The following is a 21,808-nucleotide window of genomic DNA, read 5'->3' on the forward strand; positions in this document are numbered from 1 at the left end:
CGCTCTCTGTGTGCAGCAGGCCACTGCCCAGTGCTGCAGATCATCTACTATTGGAGCCATGATGCATATCTCATTAACTCGTGCCACTCTGTTATTTTGTTAACTGTTGATGTTGTAAATAAAGTTTTACTCTTCAAAACATGACTCCTCTGCCGGGATTTCTGCAGCTTACTTCCGGGTTTCCCTGGCGTGGGTTGGGCACGTTCAACCAATCCGGAGACAAGAACCCTTCCCTGCTCAAAAAACTACCAATGAGGAGTCACGTATAAAAAAAAACCTTAACCCTTACTAAGAGACAGGAGCGTGGATTGGCTGATGGGAAGGTAGTTGACAGCCTCGCAAGGTTGTATGGTGATTTCATGCTTGGTTGCAGTGTGGAGGCTCCACAGCAGCGCATGTGAGTTGTCTGTTGTGCTGTGTTTGCTTTCCTGGGGACTGATTGCTGGGATCCCGCCTGCAGTGCATGCTCTGCTCCGAGGTCCTGTACTAATCCTCCTGGGATGGTGTTACCCTACTAACAGACTAATCAGCCGTGTGTCCTGGCATTGCAGCATAGCAGGGGTTAATCATTTGGGCCATCCACCTCTATAATGCTCAATTATAAAACCCCATATAAGACCCAGAGTCGTCCAAATCCATCCTGCCACATAATGATGAGCTGCACAGGCTGACTGCAGAGTTCACTGTACAAACTGCATATACAGCAGTATTAGACCTGAAGAAGCCGGTGTACTGACTATGAAAATCCATACTAGGAATGCGGCATAATGCCAACAGTAATATCGGCATTGTGTGATTTAGCGAGGCAGGGCCCGAGTCCCAAGTGTTTTCATTATCTATCCAGCCTGTCTGACAGCTGCAGCTTGTACTGACCAAGGTGAGGTCTCAGCAGTGAGGAGGGACACTGAGCGGCTGTCAGTCAGGATGGATGGGCAGAAACACTGTATGTTATGTTATGGGAGTTTGAATGTTAACTTTAAAAAAGGATACACAGTGACTGCACCAGCAGAATAGTGAGTGCAGCTCTGGGGTATAATACAGGAAGTAACTCAGGATCAGTAATGTAATGTATGTACACAGTGACTGCACAAGCAGAATAGTGAGTGCAGCTCTGGGGTATAATACAGGATGTAACTCAGGATCAGTAATGTAATGTATGTACACAGTGACTGCACCAGCAGAATAGTGAGTGCAGCTCTGGGGTATAATACAGGATGTAACTCAGGATCAGTAATGTAATGTATGTACACAGTGACTGCACCAGCAGAATAGTGAGTGCAGCTCTGGAGTATAATACAGGAAGTAACTCAGGATCAGTAATGTAATGTATGTACACAGTGACTGCACCAGCAGAATAGTGAGTGCAGCTCTGGAGTATAATACAGGATGTAACTCAGGATCAGTAATGTAATGTATGTACACAGTGACTGCACCAGCAGAATAGTGAGTGCAGCTCTGGGGTATAATACAGGATGTAACTCAGGATCAGTAATGTCTGTACACAGTGACAGCACTAGCAGAATAGTGAGTGCAGCTCTGGAGTATAATACAGGATGTAACTCAGGATCAGTAATGTAATGTCTGTACACAGTGACAGCACTAGCAGAATAGTGAGTGCAGCTCTGGGGTATAATACAGGATGTAACTCAGGATCAGTATCATAATGTATGTACACAGTGACCGCACCAGCAGAATAGTGAGTGCAGCTCTGGGGTATAATACAGAATGTAACTCAGGATCAGTAATGTATGTACACAGTGACAGCACCAGCAGAATAGTGAGTGCAGCTCTGGAGTAAAATACAGGATATAATTTGGGATCAGTAATGTATGTGCACAGTGACTAAACCAGCAGGATAGTGAGTGCAGCTCTGGGGTATAATACAGGATAAAATTTAGGATCAGTAATGTAATGTATGTACACAGTGACAGCACCAGCAGAATAGTGAGTGCAGCTCTGGAGTATAATACAGGATGTAACTCAGGATCAGTAATGTCTGTACACAGTGACAGCACTAGCAGAATAGTGAGTGCAGCTCTGGGGTATAATACAGGATGTAACTCAGGATCAGTAATGTAATGTATGTACACAGTGACTGCACCAGCAGAATAGTGAGTGCAGCTCTGGAGTATAATACAGGATGTAACTCAGGATCAGTAATGTAATGTATGTACACAGTGACTGCACCAGCAGAATAGTGAGTGCAGCTCTGGAGAATAATACAGGATGTAACTCAGGATCAGTAATGTAATGTATGTACACAGTGACTGCACCAGCAGAATAGTGAGCGCAGCTCTGGAGTATAATACAGGATGTAACTCAGGATCAGTAATGTCTGTACACAGTGACAGCACTAGCAGAATAGTGAGTGCAGCTCTGGGGTATAATACAGGATGTAACTCAGGATCAGTAATGTAATGTATGTACACAGTGACTGCACCAGCAGAATAGTGAGTGCAGCTCTGGGGTATAATACAGGATGTAACTCAGGATCAGTAATGTCTGTACACAGTGACAGCACTAGCAGAATAGTGAGTGCAGCTCTGGAGTATAATACAGAATGTAACTCAGGATCAGTAATGTAATGTATGAACACAGTGACTGCACCAGCAGAATAGTGAGTGCAGCTCTGGAGTATAATACAGGATGTAACTCAGGATCAGTAATGTAATGTCTGTACACAGTGACAGCACTAGCAGAATAGTGAGTGCAGCTCTGGGGTATAATACAGGATGTAACTCAGGATCAGTATCATAATGTATGTACACAGTGACCGCACCAGCAGAATAGTGAGTGCAGCTCTGGGGTATAATACAGAATGTAACTCAGGATCAGTATTGTATGTACACAGTGACAGCACCAGCAGAATAGTGAGTGCAGCTCTGGAGTAAAATACAGGATATAATTTAGGATCAGTAATGTATGTACACAGTGACTGCACCAGCAGAATAGTGAGTGCAGCTCTGGAGTATAATACAGGATATAATTTAGGATCAGTAATGTATGTACACAGTGACTGCACAGCAGAATAGTGAGTGCAGCTCTGGAGTATAATACAGGATATAATTTAGGATCAGTAATGTATGTACACAGTGATTGCACCAGCAGAATAGTGGGTGCAGCTCTGGGGTATAATACAGGATGTAACTCAGGATCAGTAATGTAATGTATGTACAGAGTGACTGCACCAGCAGAATAGTGAGTGCAGCTCTGGGGTATAATACAGGATGTAACTCAGGATCAGTAATGTAATGTATGTACACAGTAACAGCACCAGCAGAATAGTGAGTGCAGCTCTGGAGTATAATACAGGATATAATTTAGGATCAGTAATGTATGTACACAGTGACTGCACAGCAGAATAGTGAGTGCAGCTCTGGAGTATAATACAGGATATAATTTAGGATCAGTAATGTATGTACACAGTGATTGCACCAGCAGAATAGTGGGTGCAGCTCTGGGGTATAATGCAGGATGTAACTCAGGATCAGTAATGTAATGTATGTACAGAGTGACTGCACCAGCAGAATAGTGAGTGCAGCTCTGGGGTATAATACAGGATGTAACTCAGGATCAGTAATGTATGTACACAGTGACAGCACCAGCAGAATAGTGAGTGAAGCTCTGGAGTATAATACAGGATATAATTTAGGATCAGTAATGTATGTGCACAGTGACTAAACCAGCAGGATAGTGAGTGCAGCTCTGGGGTATAATACAGGATATAATTTAGGATCAGTAATGTAATGTATGTACACAGTGACAGCACCAGCAGAATAGTGAGTGCAGCTCTGGAGTATAATACAGGATGTAACTCAGGATCAGTAATGTCTGTACACAGTGACCGCACTAGCAGAATAGTGAGTGCAGCTCTGGGGTATAATACAGGATGTAACTCAGGATCAGTAATGTAATGTATGTACACAGTGACTGCACAAGCAGAATAGTGAGTGCAGCTCTGGAGTATAATACAGGATGTAACTCAGGATCAGTAATGTAATGTCTGTACACAGTGACAGCACTAGCAGAATAGTGAGTGCAGCTCTGGGGTATAATACAGGATGTAACTCAGGATCAGTATCATAATGTATGTACACAGTGACCGCACCAGCAGAATAGTGAGTGCAGCTCTGGGGTATAATACAGAATGTAACTCAGGATCAGTAATGTAAGTACACAGTGACTGCACTAGCAGAATTGTGAGTGCAGCTCTGGAGTATAATACAGGATATAATTTAGGATCAGTAATGTATGTACACAGTGACAGCACCAGCAGAATAGTGAGTGCAGCTCTGGAGTATAATACAGGATATAATTTAGGATCAGTAATGTAATGTATGTACACAGTGACTGCACCAGCAGAATAGTGAGTGCAGCTCTGGAGTATAATACAGGATATAATTTAGGATCAGTAATGTATGTACACAGTGACTGCACAGCTGAATAGTGAGTGCAGCTCTGGAGTATAATACAGGATATTATTTAGGATCAGTAATGTAATGTATGTACACAGTGACTGCACCAGCAGAATAGTGAGTGCAGCTCTGGAGTATAATACAGGATATAATTTAGGATCAGTAATGTATGTACACAGTGACTGCACAGCTGAATAGTGAGTGCAGCTCTGGGGTATAATGCAGGATGTAACTCAGGATCAGTAATGTAATGTATGTACAGAGTGACTGCACCAGCAGAATAGTGAGTGCAGCTCTGGGGTATAATACAGGATGTAACTCAGGATCAGTAATGTAATGTATGTACACAGTGACAGCACCAGCAGAATAGTGAGTGCAGCTCTGGTGTATAATACAGGATGTAACTCAGGATCAGTAATGTAATGTATGTACACAGTGACTGCCCCAGCAGAATAGTGAGTGCAGCTCTGGGGTATAATACAGGATGTAACTCAGGATCAGTAATGTGATGTATGTACACAGTGACTGCCCCAGCAAAATAGTGAGTGCAGCTCTGGAGTATAATACAGGATGTAACTCAGGATCAGTAATGTAATGTATGTACACAGTGACTGCACCAGCAGAATAGTGAGTGCAGCTCTGGAGTATAATACAGGAAGTAACACAGGATCAGTAATGTAATGTATGTACACAGTGACTGCACCAGCAGAATAGTGAGTGCAGCTCTAGGGTATAATACAGGATGCAACTCATGATCAGTAATGTAATGTATGTACACAGTGAGTGCACCAGCAGAATAGTGGGTGCAGCTCTGGGGTATAATACAGGATGTAACTCAGGATCAGTAATGTAATGTATGTACACAGTGACTGCACCAGCAGAATAGTGAGTACAGCTCTGGAGTATAATACAGAATGTAACTCAGGATCAGTAATGTAATGTATGTACACAGTGACTGCACCAGCAGAATAGTGAGTGCAGCTCTGGAGTATAATACAGGATGTAACTCAGGATCAGTAATGTAATGTATGTACACAGTGACTGCACCAGCAGAATAGAGAGTGCAGCTCTGGAGTATAATACAGAATGTAACTCCGGATCAGTAATGTAATGTCTGTACACAGTGAGTGCACCAGCAGAATAGTGGGTGCAGCTCTGGGGTATAATACAGGATGTAACTCAGGATCAGTAATGTAATGTATGTACACAGTGACTGCACCAGCAGAATAGTGAGTGCAGCTCTGGAGTATAATACAGAATGTAACTCAGGATCAGTAATGTAATGTATGTACACAGTGACTGCCCCCGCAGAATAGTGAGTGCAGCTCTGGGGTATAATACAGGATGTAACTCAGGATCAGTAATGTAATGTATGTACACAGTGACTGCACCAGCAGAATAGTGAATGCAGCTCTGGAGTATAATACAGAATGTAACTCAGGATCAGTAATGTAATGTCTGTACACAGTGACAGCACTAGCAGAATAGTGAGTGCAGCTCTGGAGTATAATACAGAATGTAACTCAGGATCAGTAATGTATGTACACAGTGACTGCACCAGCAGAATAGTGAGTGCAGCTCTGGAGTATAATACAGGATGTAACTCAGGATCAGTAATGTAATGTATGTGCACAGTGACTGCACCAGCAGAATAGTGAGTGCAGCTCTGGGGTATAATACAGGATGTAACTCAGGATCAATAATGTAATGTATGTACACAGTGACTGCCCCAGCAGAATAGTGAGTGCAGCTCTGGGGTATAATACAGGATGTAACTCAGGATCAGTAATGTGATGTATGTACACAGTGACTGCCCCAGCAAAATAGTGAGTGCAGCTCTGGAGTATAATACAGGATGTAACTCAGGATCAGTAATGTAATGTATGTACACAGTGACTGCACCAGCAGAATAGTGAGTGCAGCTCTGGAGCATAATACAGGAAGTAACACAGGATCAGTAATGTAATGTATGTACACAGTGACTGCACCAGCAGAATAGTGAGTGCAGCTCTAGGGTATAATACAGGATGCAACTCATGATCAGTAATGTAATGTATGTACACAGTGAGTGCACCAGCAGAATAGTGGGTGCAGCTCTGGGGTATAATACAGGATGTAACTCAGGATCAGTAATGTAATGTATGTACACAGTGACTGCACCAGAAGAATAGTGAGTGCAGCTCTGGAGTAAAATACAGGAGGTAACTCAGGATCAGTAATGTAATGTATGTACACAGTGACTGCACCAGCAGAATAGTGAGTGCAGCTCTGGGGTATAATACAGGATGTAACTCAGGATCAGTAATGTAATGTATGTACACAGTGACTGCACCAGCAGAATAGTGAGTGCAGCTCTGGAGTATAATACAGAATGTAACTCAGGATCAGTAATGTAATGTATGTACTCAGTGACTGCCCCCGCAGAATAGTGAGTGCAGCTCTGGGGTATAATACAGGATGTAACTCAGGATCAGTAATGTAATGTATGTACACAGTGACTGCACCAGCAGAATAGTGAGTGCAGCTCTGGGGTATAATACAGGATGTAACTCAGGATCAGTAATGTATATACACAGTGACTGCACAAGCAGAATAGTGAGTGCAGCTCTGGGGTATAATACAGGATGTAACTCAGGATCAGTAATGTAATGTATGTACACAGTGACTGCACCAGCAGAATAGTGAGTGCAGCTCTGGGGTATAATACAGGATGTAACTCAGGATCAGTAATGTAATGTATGTACACAGTGACTGCACCAGCAGAATAGTGAGTGCAGCTCTGGGGTATAATACAGGATGTAACTCAGGATCAGTAATGTAATGTATGTACACAGTGACTGCACCAGCAGAATAGTGAGTGCAGCTCTGGAGTATAATACAGGAAGTAACTCAGGATCAGTAATGTAATGTATGTACACAGTGACTGCACCAGCAGAATAGTGAGTGCAGCTCTGGAGTATAATACAGGATGTAACTCAGGATCAGTAATGTAATGTATGTACACAGTGACTGCACCAGCAGAATAGTGAGTGCAGCTCTGGAGTATAATACAGGAAGTAACTCAGGATCAGTAATGTAATGTATGTACACAGTGACTGCACCAGCAGAATAGTGAGTGCAGCTCTGGAGTATAATACAGGATGTAACTCAGGATCAGTAATGTAATGTATGTACACAGTGACTGCACCAGCAGAATAGTGAGTGCAGCTCTGGAGTATAATACAGGAAGTAACTCAGGATCAGTAATGTAATGTATGTACACAGTGACTGCACCAGCAGAATAGTGAGTGCAGCTCTGGAGTATAATACAGGATGTAACTCAGGATCAGTAATGTAATGTATGTACACAGTGACTGCACCAGCAGAATAGTGAGTGCAGCTCTGGAGTATAATACAGGATGTAACTCAGGATCAGTAATGTAATGTATGTACACAGTGACTGCACCAGCAGAATAGTGAGTGCAGCTCTGGGGTATAATACAGGATGTAACTCAGGATCAGTAATGTAATGTATGTACACAGTGACAGCACCAGCAGAATAGTGAGTGCAGCTCTGGAGTATAATACAGGATGTAACTCAGGATCAGTAATGTAATGTATGCACACAGTGACTGCACCAGCAGAATAGTGAGTGCAGCTCTGGAATATAATACAGGATGTAACTCAGGATCAGTAATGTAATGTATGTACACAGTGACTGCACCAGCAGAATAGTGAGTGCAGCTCTGGAGTATAATACAGGATGTAACTCAGGATCAGTAATGTCTGTACACAGTGACAGCACTAGCAGAATAGTGAGTGCAGCTCTGGGGTATAATACAGGATGTAACTCAGGATCAGTAATGTAATGTATGTACACAGTGACTGCACCAGCAGAATAGTGAGTGCAGCTCTGGGGTATAATACAGGATGTAACTCAGGATCAGTAATGTAATGTATGTACACAGTGACTGCACCAGCAGAATAGTGAGTGCAGCTCTGGGGTATAATACAGGATGTAACTCAGGATCAGTAATGTCTGTACACAGTGACAGCACTAGCAGAATAGTGAGTGCAGCTCTGGGGTATAATACAGGATGTAACTCAGGATCAGTAATGTAATGTATGTACACAGTGACTGCACCAGCAGAATAGTGAGTGCAGCTCTGGGGTATAATACAGGATGTAACTCAGGATCAGTAATGTCTGTACACAGTGACAGCACTAGCAGAATAGTGAGTGCAGCTCTGGAGTATAATACAGGATGTAACTCAGGATCAGTAATGTAATGTCTGTACACAGTGACAGCACTAGCAGAATAGTGAGTGCAGCTCTGGGGTATAATACAGGATGTAACTCAGGATCAGTATCATAATGTATGTACACAGTGACCGCACCAGCAGAATAGTGAGTGCAGCTCTGGGGTATAATACAGAATGTAACTCAGGATCAGTAATGTATGTACACAGTGACAGCACCAGCAGAATAGTGAGTGCAGCTCTGGAGTAAAATACAGGATATAATTTGGGATCAGTAATGTATGTGCACAGTGACTAAACCAGCAGGATAGTGAGTGCAGCTCTGGGGTATAATACAGGATAAAATTTAGGATCAGTAATGTAATGTATGTACACAGTGACAGCACCAGCAGAATAGTGAGTGCAGCTCTGGAGTATAATACAGGATGTAACTCAGGATCAGTAATGTCTGTACACAGTGACAGCACTAGCAGAATAGTGAGTGCAGCTCTGGGGTATAATACAGGATGTAACTCAGGATCAGTAATGTAATGTATGTACACAGTGACTGCACCAGCAGAATAGTGAGTGCAGCTCTGGAGTATAATACAGGATGTAACTCAGGATCAGTAATGTAATGTATGTACACAGTGACTGCACCAGCAGAATAGTGAGTGCAGCTCTGGAGAATAATACAGGATGTAACTCAGGATCAGTAATGTAATGTATGTACACAGTGACTGCACCAGCAGAATAGTGAGCGCAGCTCTGGAGTATAATACAGGATGTAACTCAGGATCAGTAATGTCTGTACACAGTGACAGCACTAGCAGAATAGTGAGTGCAGCTCTGGGGTATAATACAGGATGTAACTCAGGATCAGTAATGTAATGTATGTACACAGTGACTGCACCAGCAGAATAGTGAGTGCAGCTCTGGGGTATAATACAGGATGTAACTCAGGATCAGTAATGTCTGTACACAGTGACAGCACTAGCAGAATAGTGAGTGCAGCTCTGGAGTATAATACAGAATGTAACTCAGGATCAGTAATGTAATGTATGAACACAGTGACTGCACCAGCAGAATAGTGAGTGCAGCTCTGGAGTATAATACAGGATGTAACTCAGGATCAGTAATGTAATGTCTGTACACAGTGACAGCACTAGCAGAATAGTGAGTGCAGCTCTGGGGTATAATACAGGATGTAACTCAGGATCAGTATCATAATGTATGTACACAGTGACCGCACCAGCAGAATAGTGAGTGCAGCTCTGGGGTATAATACAGAATGTAACTCAGGATCAGTATTGTATGTACACAGTGACAGCACCAGCAGAATAGTGAGTGCAGCTCTGGAGTAAAATACAGGATATAATTTAGGATCAGTAATGTATGTACACAGTGACTGCACCAGCAGAATAGTGAGTGCAGCTCTGGAGTATAATACAGGATATAATTTAGGATCAGTAATGTATGTACACAGTGACTGCACAGCAGAATAGTGAGTGCAGCTCTGGAGTATAATACAGGATATAATTTAGGATCAGTAATGTATGTACACAGTGATTGCACCAGCAGAATAGTGGGTGCAGCTCTGGGGTATAATGCAGGATGTAACTCAGGATCAGTAATGTAATGTATGTACAGAGTGACTGCACCAGCAGAATAGTGAGTGCAGCTCTGGGGTATAATACAGGATGTAACTCAGGATCAGTAATGTAATGTATGTACACAGTAACAGCACCAGCAGAATAGTGAGTGCAGCTCTGGAGTATAATACAGGATATAATTTAGGATCAGTAATGTATGTACACAGTGACTGCACAGCAGAATAGTGAGTGCAGCTCTGGAGTATAATACAGGATATAATTTAGGATCAGTAATGTATGTACACAGTGATTGCACCAGCAGAATAGTGGGTGCAGCTCTGGGGTATAATGCAGGATGTAACTCAGGATCAGTAATGTAATGTATGTACAGAGTGACTGCACCAGCAGAATAGTGAGTGCAGCTCTGGGGTATAATACAGGATGTAACTCAGGATCAGTAATGTATGTACACAGTGACAGCACCAGCAGAATAGTGAGTGAAGCTCTGGAGTATAATACAGGATATAATTTAGGATCAGTAATGTATGTGCACAGTGACTAAACCAGCAGGATAGTGAGTGCAGCTCTGGGGTATAATACAGGATATAATTTAGGATCAGTAATGTAATGTATGTACACAGTGACAGCACCAGCAGAATAGTGAGTGCAGCTCTGGAGTATAATACAGGATGTAACTCAGGATCAGTAATGTCTGTACACAGTGACCGCACTAGCAGAATAGTGAGTGCAGCTCTGGGGTATAATACAGGATGTAACTCAGGATCAGTAATGTAATGTATGTACACAGTGACTGCACAAGCAGAATAGTGAGTGCAGCTCTGGAGTATAATACAGGATGTAACTCAGGATCAGTAATGTAATGTCTGTACACAGTGACAGCACTAGCAGAATAGTGAGTGCAGCTCTGGGGTATAATACAGGATGTAACTCAGGATCAGTATCATAATGTATGTACACAGTGACCGCACCAGCAGAATAGTGAGTGCAGCTCTGGGGTATAATACAGAATGTAACTCAGGATCAGTAATGTAAGTACACAGTGACTGCACTAGCAGAATTGTGAGTGCAGCTCTGGAGTATAATACAGGATATAATTTAGGATCAGTAATGTATGTACACAGTGACAGCACCAGCAGAATAGTGAGTGCAGCTCTGGAGTATAATACAGGATATAATTTAGGATCAGTAATGTAATGTATGTACACAGTGACTGCACCAGCAGAATAGTGAGTGCAGCTCTGGAGTATAATACAGGATATAATTTAGGATCAGTAATGTATGTACACAGTGACTGCACAGCTGAATAGTGAGTGCAGCTCTGGAGTATAATACAGGATATTATTTAGGATCAGTAATGTAATGTATGTACACAGTGACTGCACCAGCAGAATAGTGAGTGCAGCTCTGGAGTATAATACAGGATATAATTTAGGATCAGTAATGTATGTACACAGTGACTGCACAGCTGAATAGTGAGTGCAGCTCTGGGGTATAATGCAGGATGTAACTCAGGATCAGTAATGTAATGTATGTACAGAGTGACTGCACCAGCAGAATAGTGAGTGCAGCTCTGGGGTATAATACAGGATGTAACTCAGGATCAGTAATGTAATGTATGTACACAGTGACAGCACCAGCAGAATAGTGAGTGCAGCTCTGGTGTATAATACAGGATGTAACTCAGGATCAGTAATGTAATGTATGTACACAGTGACTGCCCCAGCAGAATAGTGAGTGCAGCTCTGGGGTATAATACAGGATGTAACTCAGGATCAGTAATGTGATGTATGTACACAGTGACTGCCCCAGCAAAATAGTGAGTGCAGCTCTGGAGTATAATACAGGATGTAACTCAGGATCAGTAATGTAATGTATGTACACAGTGACTGCACCAGCAGAATAGTGAGTGCAGCTCTGGAGTATAATACAGGAAGTAACACAGGATCAGTAATGTAATGTATGTACACAGTGACTGCACCAGCAGAATAGTGAGTGCAGCTCTAGGGTATAATACAGGATGCAACTCATGATCAGTAATGTAATGTATGTACACAGTGAGTGCACCAGCAGAATAGTGGGTGCAGCTCTGGGGTATAATACAGGATGTAACTCAGGATCAGTAATGTAATGTATGTACACAGTGACTGCACCAGCAGAATAGTGAGTACAGCTCTGGAGTATAATACAGAATGTAACTCAGGATCAGTAATGTAATGTATGTACACAGTGACTGCACCAGCAGAATAGTGAGTGCAGCTCTGGAGTATAATACAGGATGTAACTCAGGATCAGTAATGTAATGTATGTACACAGTGACTGCACCAGCAGAATAGAGAGTGCAGCTCTGGAGTATAATACAGAATGTAACTCCGGATCAGTAATGTAATGTCTGTACACAGTGAGTGCACCAGCAGAATAGTGGGTGCAGCTCTGGGGTATAATACAGGATGTAACTCAGGATCAGTAATGTAATGTATGTACACAGTGACTGCACCAGCAGAATAGTGAGTGCAGCTCTGGAGTATAATACAGAATGTAACTCAGGATCAGTAATGTAATGTATGTACACAGTGACTGCCCCCGCAGAATAGTGAGTGCAGCTCTGGGGTATAATACAGGATGTAACTCAGGATCAGTAATGTAATGTATGTACACAGTGACTGCACCAGCAGAATAGTGAATGCAGCTCTGGAGTATAATACAGAATGTAACTCAGGATCAGTAATGTAATGTCTGTACACAGTGACAGCACTAGCAGAATAGTGAGTGCAGCTCTGGAGTATAATACAGAATGTAACTCAGGATCAGTAATGTATGTACACAGTGACTGCACCAGCAGAATAGTGAGTGCAGCTCTGGAGTATAATACAGGATGTAACTCAGGATCAGTAATGTAATGTATGTGCACAGTGACTGCACCAGCAGAATAGTGAGTGCAGCTCTGGGGTATAATACAGGATGTAACTCAGGATCAATAATGTAATGTATGTACACAGTGACTGCCCCAGCAGAATAGTGAGTGCAGCTCTGGGGTATAATACAGGATGTAACTCAGGATCAGTAATGTGATGTATGTACACAGTGACTGCCCCAGCAAAATAGTGAGTGCAGCTCTGGAGTATAATACAGGATGTAACTCAGGATCAGTAATGTAATGTATGTACACAGTGACTGCACCAGCAGAATAGTGAGTGCAGCTCTGGAGCATAATACAGGAAGTAACACAGGATCAGTAATGTAATGTATGTACACAGTGACTGCACCAGCAGAATAGTGAGTGCAGCTCTAGGGTATAATACAGGATGCAACTCATGATCAGTAATGTAATGTATGTACACAGTGAGTGCACCAGCAGAATAGTGGGTGCAGCTCTGGGGTATAATACAGGATGTAACTCAGGATCAGTAATGTAATGTATGTACACAGTGACTGCACCAGAAGAATAGTGAGTGCAGCTCTGGAGTAAAATACAGGAGGTAACTCAGGATCAGTAATGTAATGTATGTACACAGTGACTGCACCAGCAGAATAGTGAGTGCAGCTCTGGGGTATAATACAGGATGTAACTCAGGATCAGTAATGTAATGTATGTACACAGTGACTGCACCAGCAGAATAGTGAGTGCAGCTCTGGAGTATAATACAGAATGTAACTCAGGATCAGTAATGTAATGTATGTACTCAGTGACTGCCCCCGCAGAATAGTGAGTGCAGCTCTGGGGTATAATACAGGATGTAACTCAGGATCAGTAATGTAATGTATGTACACAGTGACTGCACCAGCAGAATAGTGAGTGCAGCTCTGGAGTATAATACAGAATGTAACTCAGGATCAGTAATGTAATGTATTTACACAGTGACAGCACCAGCAGAATAGTGAGTGCAGCTCTGGAGTATAATACAGGATATAATTTAGGATCAGTAATGTAATGTATGTACACAGTGACCGCACCAGCAGAATAGTGAGTGCAGCTCTGGAGTATAATACAGGATATAAGTTAGGATCAGTAATGTATGTACACAGTGACTGCACAGCAGAATAGTGAGTGCAGCTCTGGAGTATAATACAGGATGTAACTCAGGATCAGTAATGTAATGTATGTACACAGTGACTGCACCAGCAGAATAGTGAGTGCAGCTCTGGGGTATAATACAGGATGTAACTCAGGATCAGTAATGTACTGTATGTACACAGTGACTGCACCAGCAGAATAGTGAGTGCAGCTCTGGGGTATAATACAGGATGTAACTCAGGATCAGTAATGTATGTACACAGTGACTGCACCAGCAGAATAGTGAGTGCAGCTCTGGGGTATAATACAGGATGTAACTCAGGATCAGTAATGTAATGTATGTACACAGTGACTGCCCCAGCAGAATAGTGAGTGCAGCTCTGGGGTATAATACAGGATGTAACTCCGGATCAGTAATGTAATGTATGTACACAGTGACTGCCCCAGCAAAATAGTGAGTGCAGCTCTGGAGTATAATACAGGATGTAACTCAGGATCAGTAATGTAATGTATGTACACAGTGACTGCACCAGCAGAATAGTGAGTGCAGCTCTGGGGTATAATACAGGATGTAACTCAGGATCAGTAATGTATGTACACAGTGACTGCCCCAGCAGAATAGTGAGTGCAGCTCTGGGGTATAATACAGGATGTAACTCAGGATCAGTAATGTAATGTATGTACACAGTGACTGCCCCAGCAAAATAGTGAGTGCAGCTCTGGAGTATAATACAGGATGTAACTCAGGATCAGTAATGTAATGTATGTACACAGTGACTGCACCAGCAGAATAGTGAGTGCAGCTCTGGAGTATAATACAGGATGTAACTCAGGATCAGTAATGTAATGTATGTACACAGTGACTGCACCAGCAGAATAGTGAGTGCAGCTCTGGAGTATAATACAGGATGTAACTCAGGATCAGTAATGTATGTACACAGTGACTGCACCAGCAGCATTGTGAGTGCAGCTCTGGAGTATAATACAGGATGTAACTCAGGATCAGTAATGTAATATATGTACACAGTGACTGCACCAGCACAACAGTGAGTGCAGCTCTGGGGTATAATACAGAATGTAACTCAGGATCAGTAATGTAATGTATGTACACAGTGACTGCACCAGCAGAATAGTGAGTGCAGCTCTGGAGTATAATACAGGATGTAACTCAGGATCAGTAATGTAATGTATGTACACAGAGTCTGCACCAGCAGAATAGTGAGTGCAGCTCTGGGGTATAATACAGGATGTAACTCAGGATCAGTAATGTAATGTATGTACACAGTGACTGCACCAGCAGAATAGTGAGTGCAGCTCTGGGGTATAATACAGGATGTAACTCAGGATCAGTAATGTAATGTATGTACACAGTGACTGCACCAGCAGAATAGTGAGTGCAGCTCTGGGGTATAGTACAGGATGTAACTCAGGATCAGTAATGTAATGTATGTACACAGTGACTGCACCAGCAGAATAGTGAGTGCAGCTCTGGGGTATAATACAGGATGTAACTCAGGATCAGTAATGTAATGTATGTACACAGTGACTGCACCAGCAGAATAGTGAGTGCAGCTCTGGGGTATAATACAGGATGTAACTCAGGATCAGTAATGTATGTACACAGTGACTGCACCAGCAGAATAGTGAGTGCAGCTCTCGAGTATAATACAGGATATAATTTAGGATCAGTAATGTAATGTATGTACACAGTGACTGCACCAGCAGAATAGTGAGTGCAGCTCTGGAGTATAATACAGGATGTAACTCAGGATCAGTAATGTATGTACACAGTGACTGCACCAGCAGAATAGTGAGTGCAGCTCTGGAGTATAATACAGGATGTAACTCAGGATCAGTAATGTAATGTATGTACACAGTGACTGCACCAGCAGAATAGTGAGTGCAGCTCTGGAGTATAATACAGGATGTAACTCAGGATCAGTAATGTAATGTATGTACACAGTGACTGCACTAGCAGAATAGTGAGTGCAGCTCTGGGGTATAATACAGGATGTAACTCAGGATCAGTAATGTATGTACACAGTGACTGCACCAGCAGCATTGTGAGTGCAGCTCTGGAGTATAATACAGTATGTAACTCAGGATCAGTAATGTAATGTATGTACACAGTGAGTGCACCAGCACAATAGTGAGTGCAGCTCTGGGGTATAATACAGGATGTAACTCAGGATCAGTAATGTAATGTATGTACACAGTGACTGCACCAGTAGAATAGTGAGTGCAGCTCTGGAGTATAATACAGGATATAATTTAGGATCAGTAATGTATTGTATGTACACAGTGACTGCACCAGCAGAATAGTGAGTGCAGCTCTGGAGTATAATACAGGATATAATTTAGGATCAGTAATGTAATGTATGTACACAGTGACTGCACCAGCAGAATAGTGAGTGCAGCTCTGGGGTATAATACAGGATGTAACTCAGGATCAGTAATGTAATGTATGTACACAGAGTCTGCACCAGCAGAATAGTGAGTGCAGCTCTGGGGTATAATACAGGATGTAACTCAGGATCAGTAATGTAATGTATGTGCACAGTGACTGCACCAGCAGAATAGTGGGTGCAGCTCTGGGGTATAATACAGGATGTAACTCAGGATCAGTAATGTAATGTATGTACACAGTGACTGCACCAGCAGAATAGTGGGTGCAGCTCTGGGGTATAATACAGGATGTAACTCAGGATCAGTAATGTGATGTATATACACAGTGACTGCACCAGCAGAATAGTGAGTGCAGCTCTGGAGTATAATACAGGATATAATTTAGGATCAGTAATGTAATGTATGTACACAGTGACTGCACCAGCAGAATAGTGAGTGCAGCTCTGGAGTATAATACAGGAAGTAACTCAGGATCAGTAATGTAATGTATGTACACAGTGACTGCACCAGCAGAATAGTGAGTGCAGCTCTGGGGTATAATACAGGATGTAACTCAGGATCAGTAATGTATGTACACAGTGACTGCACCAGCAGAATAGTGAGTGCAGCTCTGGAGTATAATACAGGATGTAACTCAGGATCAGTAATGTAATGTATGTACACAGTGACAGCACCAGCAGAATAGTGAGTGCAGCTCTGGGGTATAATACAGGATGTAACTCAGGATCAGTAATGTATGTACACAGTGACTGCACCAGCAGAATAGTGAGTGCAGCTCTGGAGTATAATACAGGATGTAACTCAGGATCAGTAATGTAATGTATGTACACAGTGACTGCACCAGCAGAATAGTGAGTGCAGCTCTCGAGTATAATACAGGATATAATTTAGGATCAGTAATGTAATGTATGTACACAGTGACTGCACCAGCAGAATAGTGAGTGCAGCTCTGGAGTATAATACAGGATGTAACTCAGGATCAGTAATGTAATGTATGTACACAGTGACTGCACCAGCACAATAGTGAGTGCAGCTCTGGAGTATAATACGGGATAAGTAATGTATGTAGATGGTGACGCTTCTAAGTAGGGCACAATAGGGGATCTCACTACAGGGTGTTTTCCTTGCTGTAGTTTGGGTGTTGGACAACCTCTTGTCATTGGGCCCATAGTGCAGCGTAAACTTAAAATATTTGTACCTTCCCTCCTAGACTTGCGCCTCTATTCTGTGTTCGCAGCCGGTCTTGTGACATTTCACAATGTAAAGTGAGTGTTTCAGCCAATCTGTGACAGAATTATTAAAGCTGCAGCTGATGGGAAGCTGCGGATTGGCTGTGGCGGTCATGTGACATTGTTGAAGTCACCAGACCAGCTGAGAACATTGGTCTCTGATTGGTGGAGCTCCCACAGTCCAGTACCCCAGTATACATTTTTCTTTTATTTGATGTAGTATTCTGGCCCCATAAATAAGGGGTTAACAAGTAGTGGACAACCCCTTTAACACATATTTTTGTATCCTTCAGATCTGCCATGCGTTAGACAGACATTTCCTCTTGCCGTGTATTTTGGCGCCTCTGATGTTTTGTAACCACAGAGCTTCTGATTGCACAGATTTGGCTTCTGCATGGACTTCTGTGGCTGTTGCTGATCCCTTTAACGTGCATCCTTGATCTGTCGCCCAATGATTCAGTCCGATGCTTTAACCTTTTATCTAACTGCTGACTGGTTGATTAATTTAGCACCAGTCCCACATTAACTGCCATCCCCCTCCCCCACCCCGGCTGTGCCCCTCTGCGCCATTTCATAAATTTTTTTTTGCGCCATTTGTCCTTATTTCCCTCTTTAATAAACTTTGCTATGTTCTGTGGTCAGCTGAGAGCAGCTTAGGAAGTAAAGACACAGAAAAAAGCGACAATCTCCCTGTCAGATTGAGCTCACTGACAGATTCTCAGTTAACTCCTTCTGCAGCCAGCCATAGACAGTGGAAAAGAGTCCGTAGAAGACATTTTAAAAAAATAAAAACTACCAATAATGATGTTTAGCTCAATACATTGATTTAAAATCGTCCCTAAAGTCTAAAGTGTTGTGGGTTGAAGATGGATCGGGCTGTTAGATTTCAATATGTCCATTCCTTTTGTTCTCATTTTTTTTTCGCCAATCCAGAACTCATGTACATTCATCAGACCTTAGCGGCTGTGTGTATGGGGGTCCGGAGTGATGGATGGATGTCTAAAGTGTGTGGCCAGCTGCGGAGGGAAATGATAAAATCCTGGCTTCCTGCGCCCACCACTAGAGGGAGCTCAGGAGCACACTGAATACTGTGTATACATTGTGCAAAATTATTAAACTATGTAGTAAAGTTCATAGAAATCCCAACTTTTTAACCTGAGGCCATTTTTCGGTCCAACATGCTTTACTTAATATAACTTTATATAACTTTATATCTGTCTGATCGTGAAACCTAAATACTAAATTTCTTGCTTTCCGCAGTCACCACTAGAGGGAGCACTGGAGATAATGGCATACCGTTATAGCATAGCGCTCAATGTATACACCGCACGTGCGAAGCTCTTGGATTGTTCATCTTCAGGAACATTTTTTTTAAATTAAATGTATATATTTGAGGATAAACCAAATCATTTTTGCAATCGGGTTTCATTAAGAATATTGCAGCGTTTTGATTTGACTGGTTCATTTTGCTTTGACGTAGCCTGTGGTCAAAAATCAGCACAGTGTAGATCAGAAAGAAAACAAACAATTGAGATAAAAACAGAAAATTAAAAAAAAAAAGTGTCAAACTCCCAACGAGATTTAGCGAGCTTACTGATGGTTTCTCAGTTAACTCACTCTCCAGCCAGCACACTGACAGTGCCAACACAGGTGCTGTAGGAAGGCAAACACCGCCACATTTTTAATGGAACCCGATTGCAAAAATGTAAAGTGGACAACCCCTTTAAGCTCCCCCTAGTGGTGACAAGAAAGCAAATATAAAATTCAAATTAAAATTTGCCAAAAATAATTGGCAAAAATCTTATTTAAAAAAAAAACAATAAATAAGAGAATAATAAGGACGACTCCGGGGTCTTATATTTAGTTAGGATATTAGTGCCAAGGTCTTGTACAGCTCAGCTAGATTTTGGCTTAATCTCCAAAATCCTATCCCAATATAAAGTAGGTATAATAATAATAATATTAGAAAATACATCTAATTAGAAATTTTTTATAGTTCTTCTGATTAGCTATGTGTCTTTCCTCATGTGCAGGCATTGCAGGACCTCAGGTGTCCATGTTTATGAATACTGCTAGTTGCTAGTGGTTGTAACCATGGATACCTATGGTCCTGCAATGCCTGCTTATGAGGAAAGAGACATCGCTAATCAGAAGAAATATACTAAATTTGTAATTGGACGTATTTGTTAATATTGGGATAGGATCTTGGGGAGATGGGCATATCCCTTTAATCACTTTTAATTAATCATTGTCTGATGTTTATTTATTTTTTTATACAGAATAAATTTCATTCTGGACATAAAGGGGGAATAATCTTCACTCCCCCCTCCTCGGACATATCAGACGCATGTGGGATCTCTGATTTTAGGGCTGTGCCCCCCACCCTCCGTACGCCAAGTCACGGACCGTCATGCTCATAACCCTCTGCTACGTGTACTTGTGGCTCCGTTTCCGCTCCTGCTACGCCGTTCTGATCCGGAGCTGCGTCACCCGGTTCCACCGGACCAGCACCTTCACTTTCTGCACCCAAAATCAGGAACAGGGAAAAACGCTCCATAGCGGACGCCGGGGGACCGGGGAGGAAAAGCTGTGCCTGACGGTGGGCAGCAAAGCCTTCTTCATTGACAATTCCCAGGTACCTGCCATTAATATTTGCCTGTCTGTTAGTTTTCAAGGAGACCTATACAATCTACGCACATCGCAGGCGCCAGCTGTGTTATACAGGAGTCCTCTTTTGATGATGGACCAGTTTTTTTTTTCTTCCATAAATCCGCGTATTTTGGGCTAAAAATGATTTTTGCAATTCGGTTTCATGAACAATGTTGCCCCGTTTGCCGTCTATAGCTTCTGTGCTTCGCTGCCTATTGCTGACGGCAGAGAGTCCACTGAGGATCTGTCAGCGAGCGCATTCTGCCAGGAATTTATTACTCTTGTTTCTGTATTTTTCGGAGCTCTTCTCCGCTGATTTTATGACCACAGACCACATCAAAGTTGAATCTGCCGGGGAAAAAAAAGCCTGTAAAGGCAAAACGGTGCAAAATGTTTACTGAAACCCAATTGTAAAAATCCTTTATAGCCCGAAATACATAGATTTAAGTTAAAAAAAAAAAAAAAAAATTTCTTCCCTAAGGTGGACAATCCCTTTAAAATTCAAACTAAAATTGGATTAGCAACATATATTAAAATTGCAGCATTTTAATTGCCTGACGGCCTCCGGTCACTGCGACGTGTCACACGGGCTCCGAACTCCGGAGTATGAATGTGGGAAATTCCTAAATTGCTTTGAAAAGAGAGAGAGAGAGAGACCTACGTAAACCCTTTATTTTAACATAATGCAATATAGTCAGATGTGTTTCTACCTGGAAACCATCAGCAAGCATGCGCATTGCTGATAAATCTGATCTTTTTAGCTACGGGACGCCGGTATGCAGTTATTATAGTAAGTACACGCACATACCACAGGAGCATGGAGTCCATCAATGGCAACTTACTGACGGGTTCCAGTTCCCAGAATGAAGAAATAAGCAAAATGTTATCATTTTCATCAGACGTTATAACCTAATCCTCCTCCACATCGACATTACAGGCTCCACTGCCGAGGCCGCATGTAGCTCTGCTTTTCCCCGGATGGCACAGCGCATGTGACGTCTCCTGTAGTAAGGCCGGGGCCACACGGTGATGGCGGCCGGTGACCCAAGAGCGACCCGTGCCGCTGCTACATACAGCATAGGGCAAGTGCTGCAGCAAGCAAGTTACCAAAAATCTAATTGGTTCTGAGTTTTTGTAACTTTTTGCTGTGCCGTGCATCCCCCTCTGGCCTGACTTCCGTGCATCAACCTTCCCCCCCCCCTCGGCCTGACTTCCGTGCATCCCTCCCCCCCGGCCTGACTTCCATGCATCCTCCCCCCCAGGGCCT

General features: G+C 42.6%; 1 protein-coding gene across 2 annotated transcripts in view; it reads left to right on the forward strand.

Moving 5' to 3' along the window:
- The first annotated feature begins 298 nt into the window (after positions 1-298).
- Positions 299-21,808, forward strand: part of HLCS (holocarboxylase synthetase) — a 168,701-nt gene continuing 147,191 nt past the window's right edge. For both annotated transcript variants that reach the window (XM_069760760.1, XM_069760761.1), the window contains exons 1-2: positions 299-397; positions 20,172-20,527. In XM_069760760.1, the coding sequence (XP_069616861.1) occupies positions 20,303-20,527 (225 nt within the window). In that variant the 5' untranslated portion in view covers positions 299-397; positions 20,172-20,302. The remainder of the gene's footprint in view (positions 398-20,171; positions 20,528-21,808) is intronic.

The sequence above is a fragment of the Ranitomeya imitator genome, chromosome 3 (assembly GCF_032444005.1).
Source record: "Ranitomeya imitator isolate aRanImi1 chromosome 3, aRanImi1.pri, whole genome shotgun sequence".
NCBI lineage: Eukaryota > Metazoa > Chordata > Amphibia > Anura > Dendrobatidae > Ranitomeya > Ranitomeya imitator.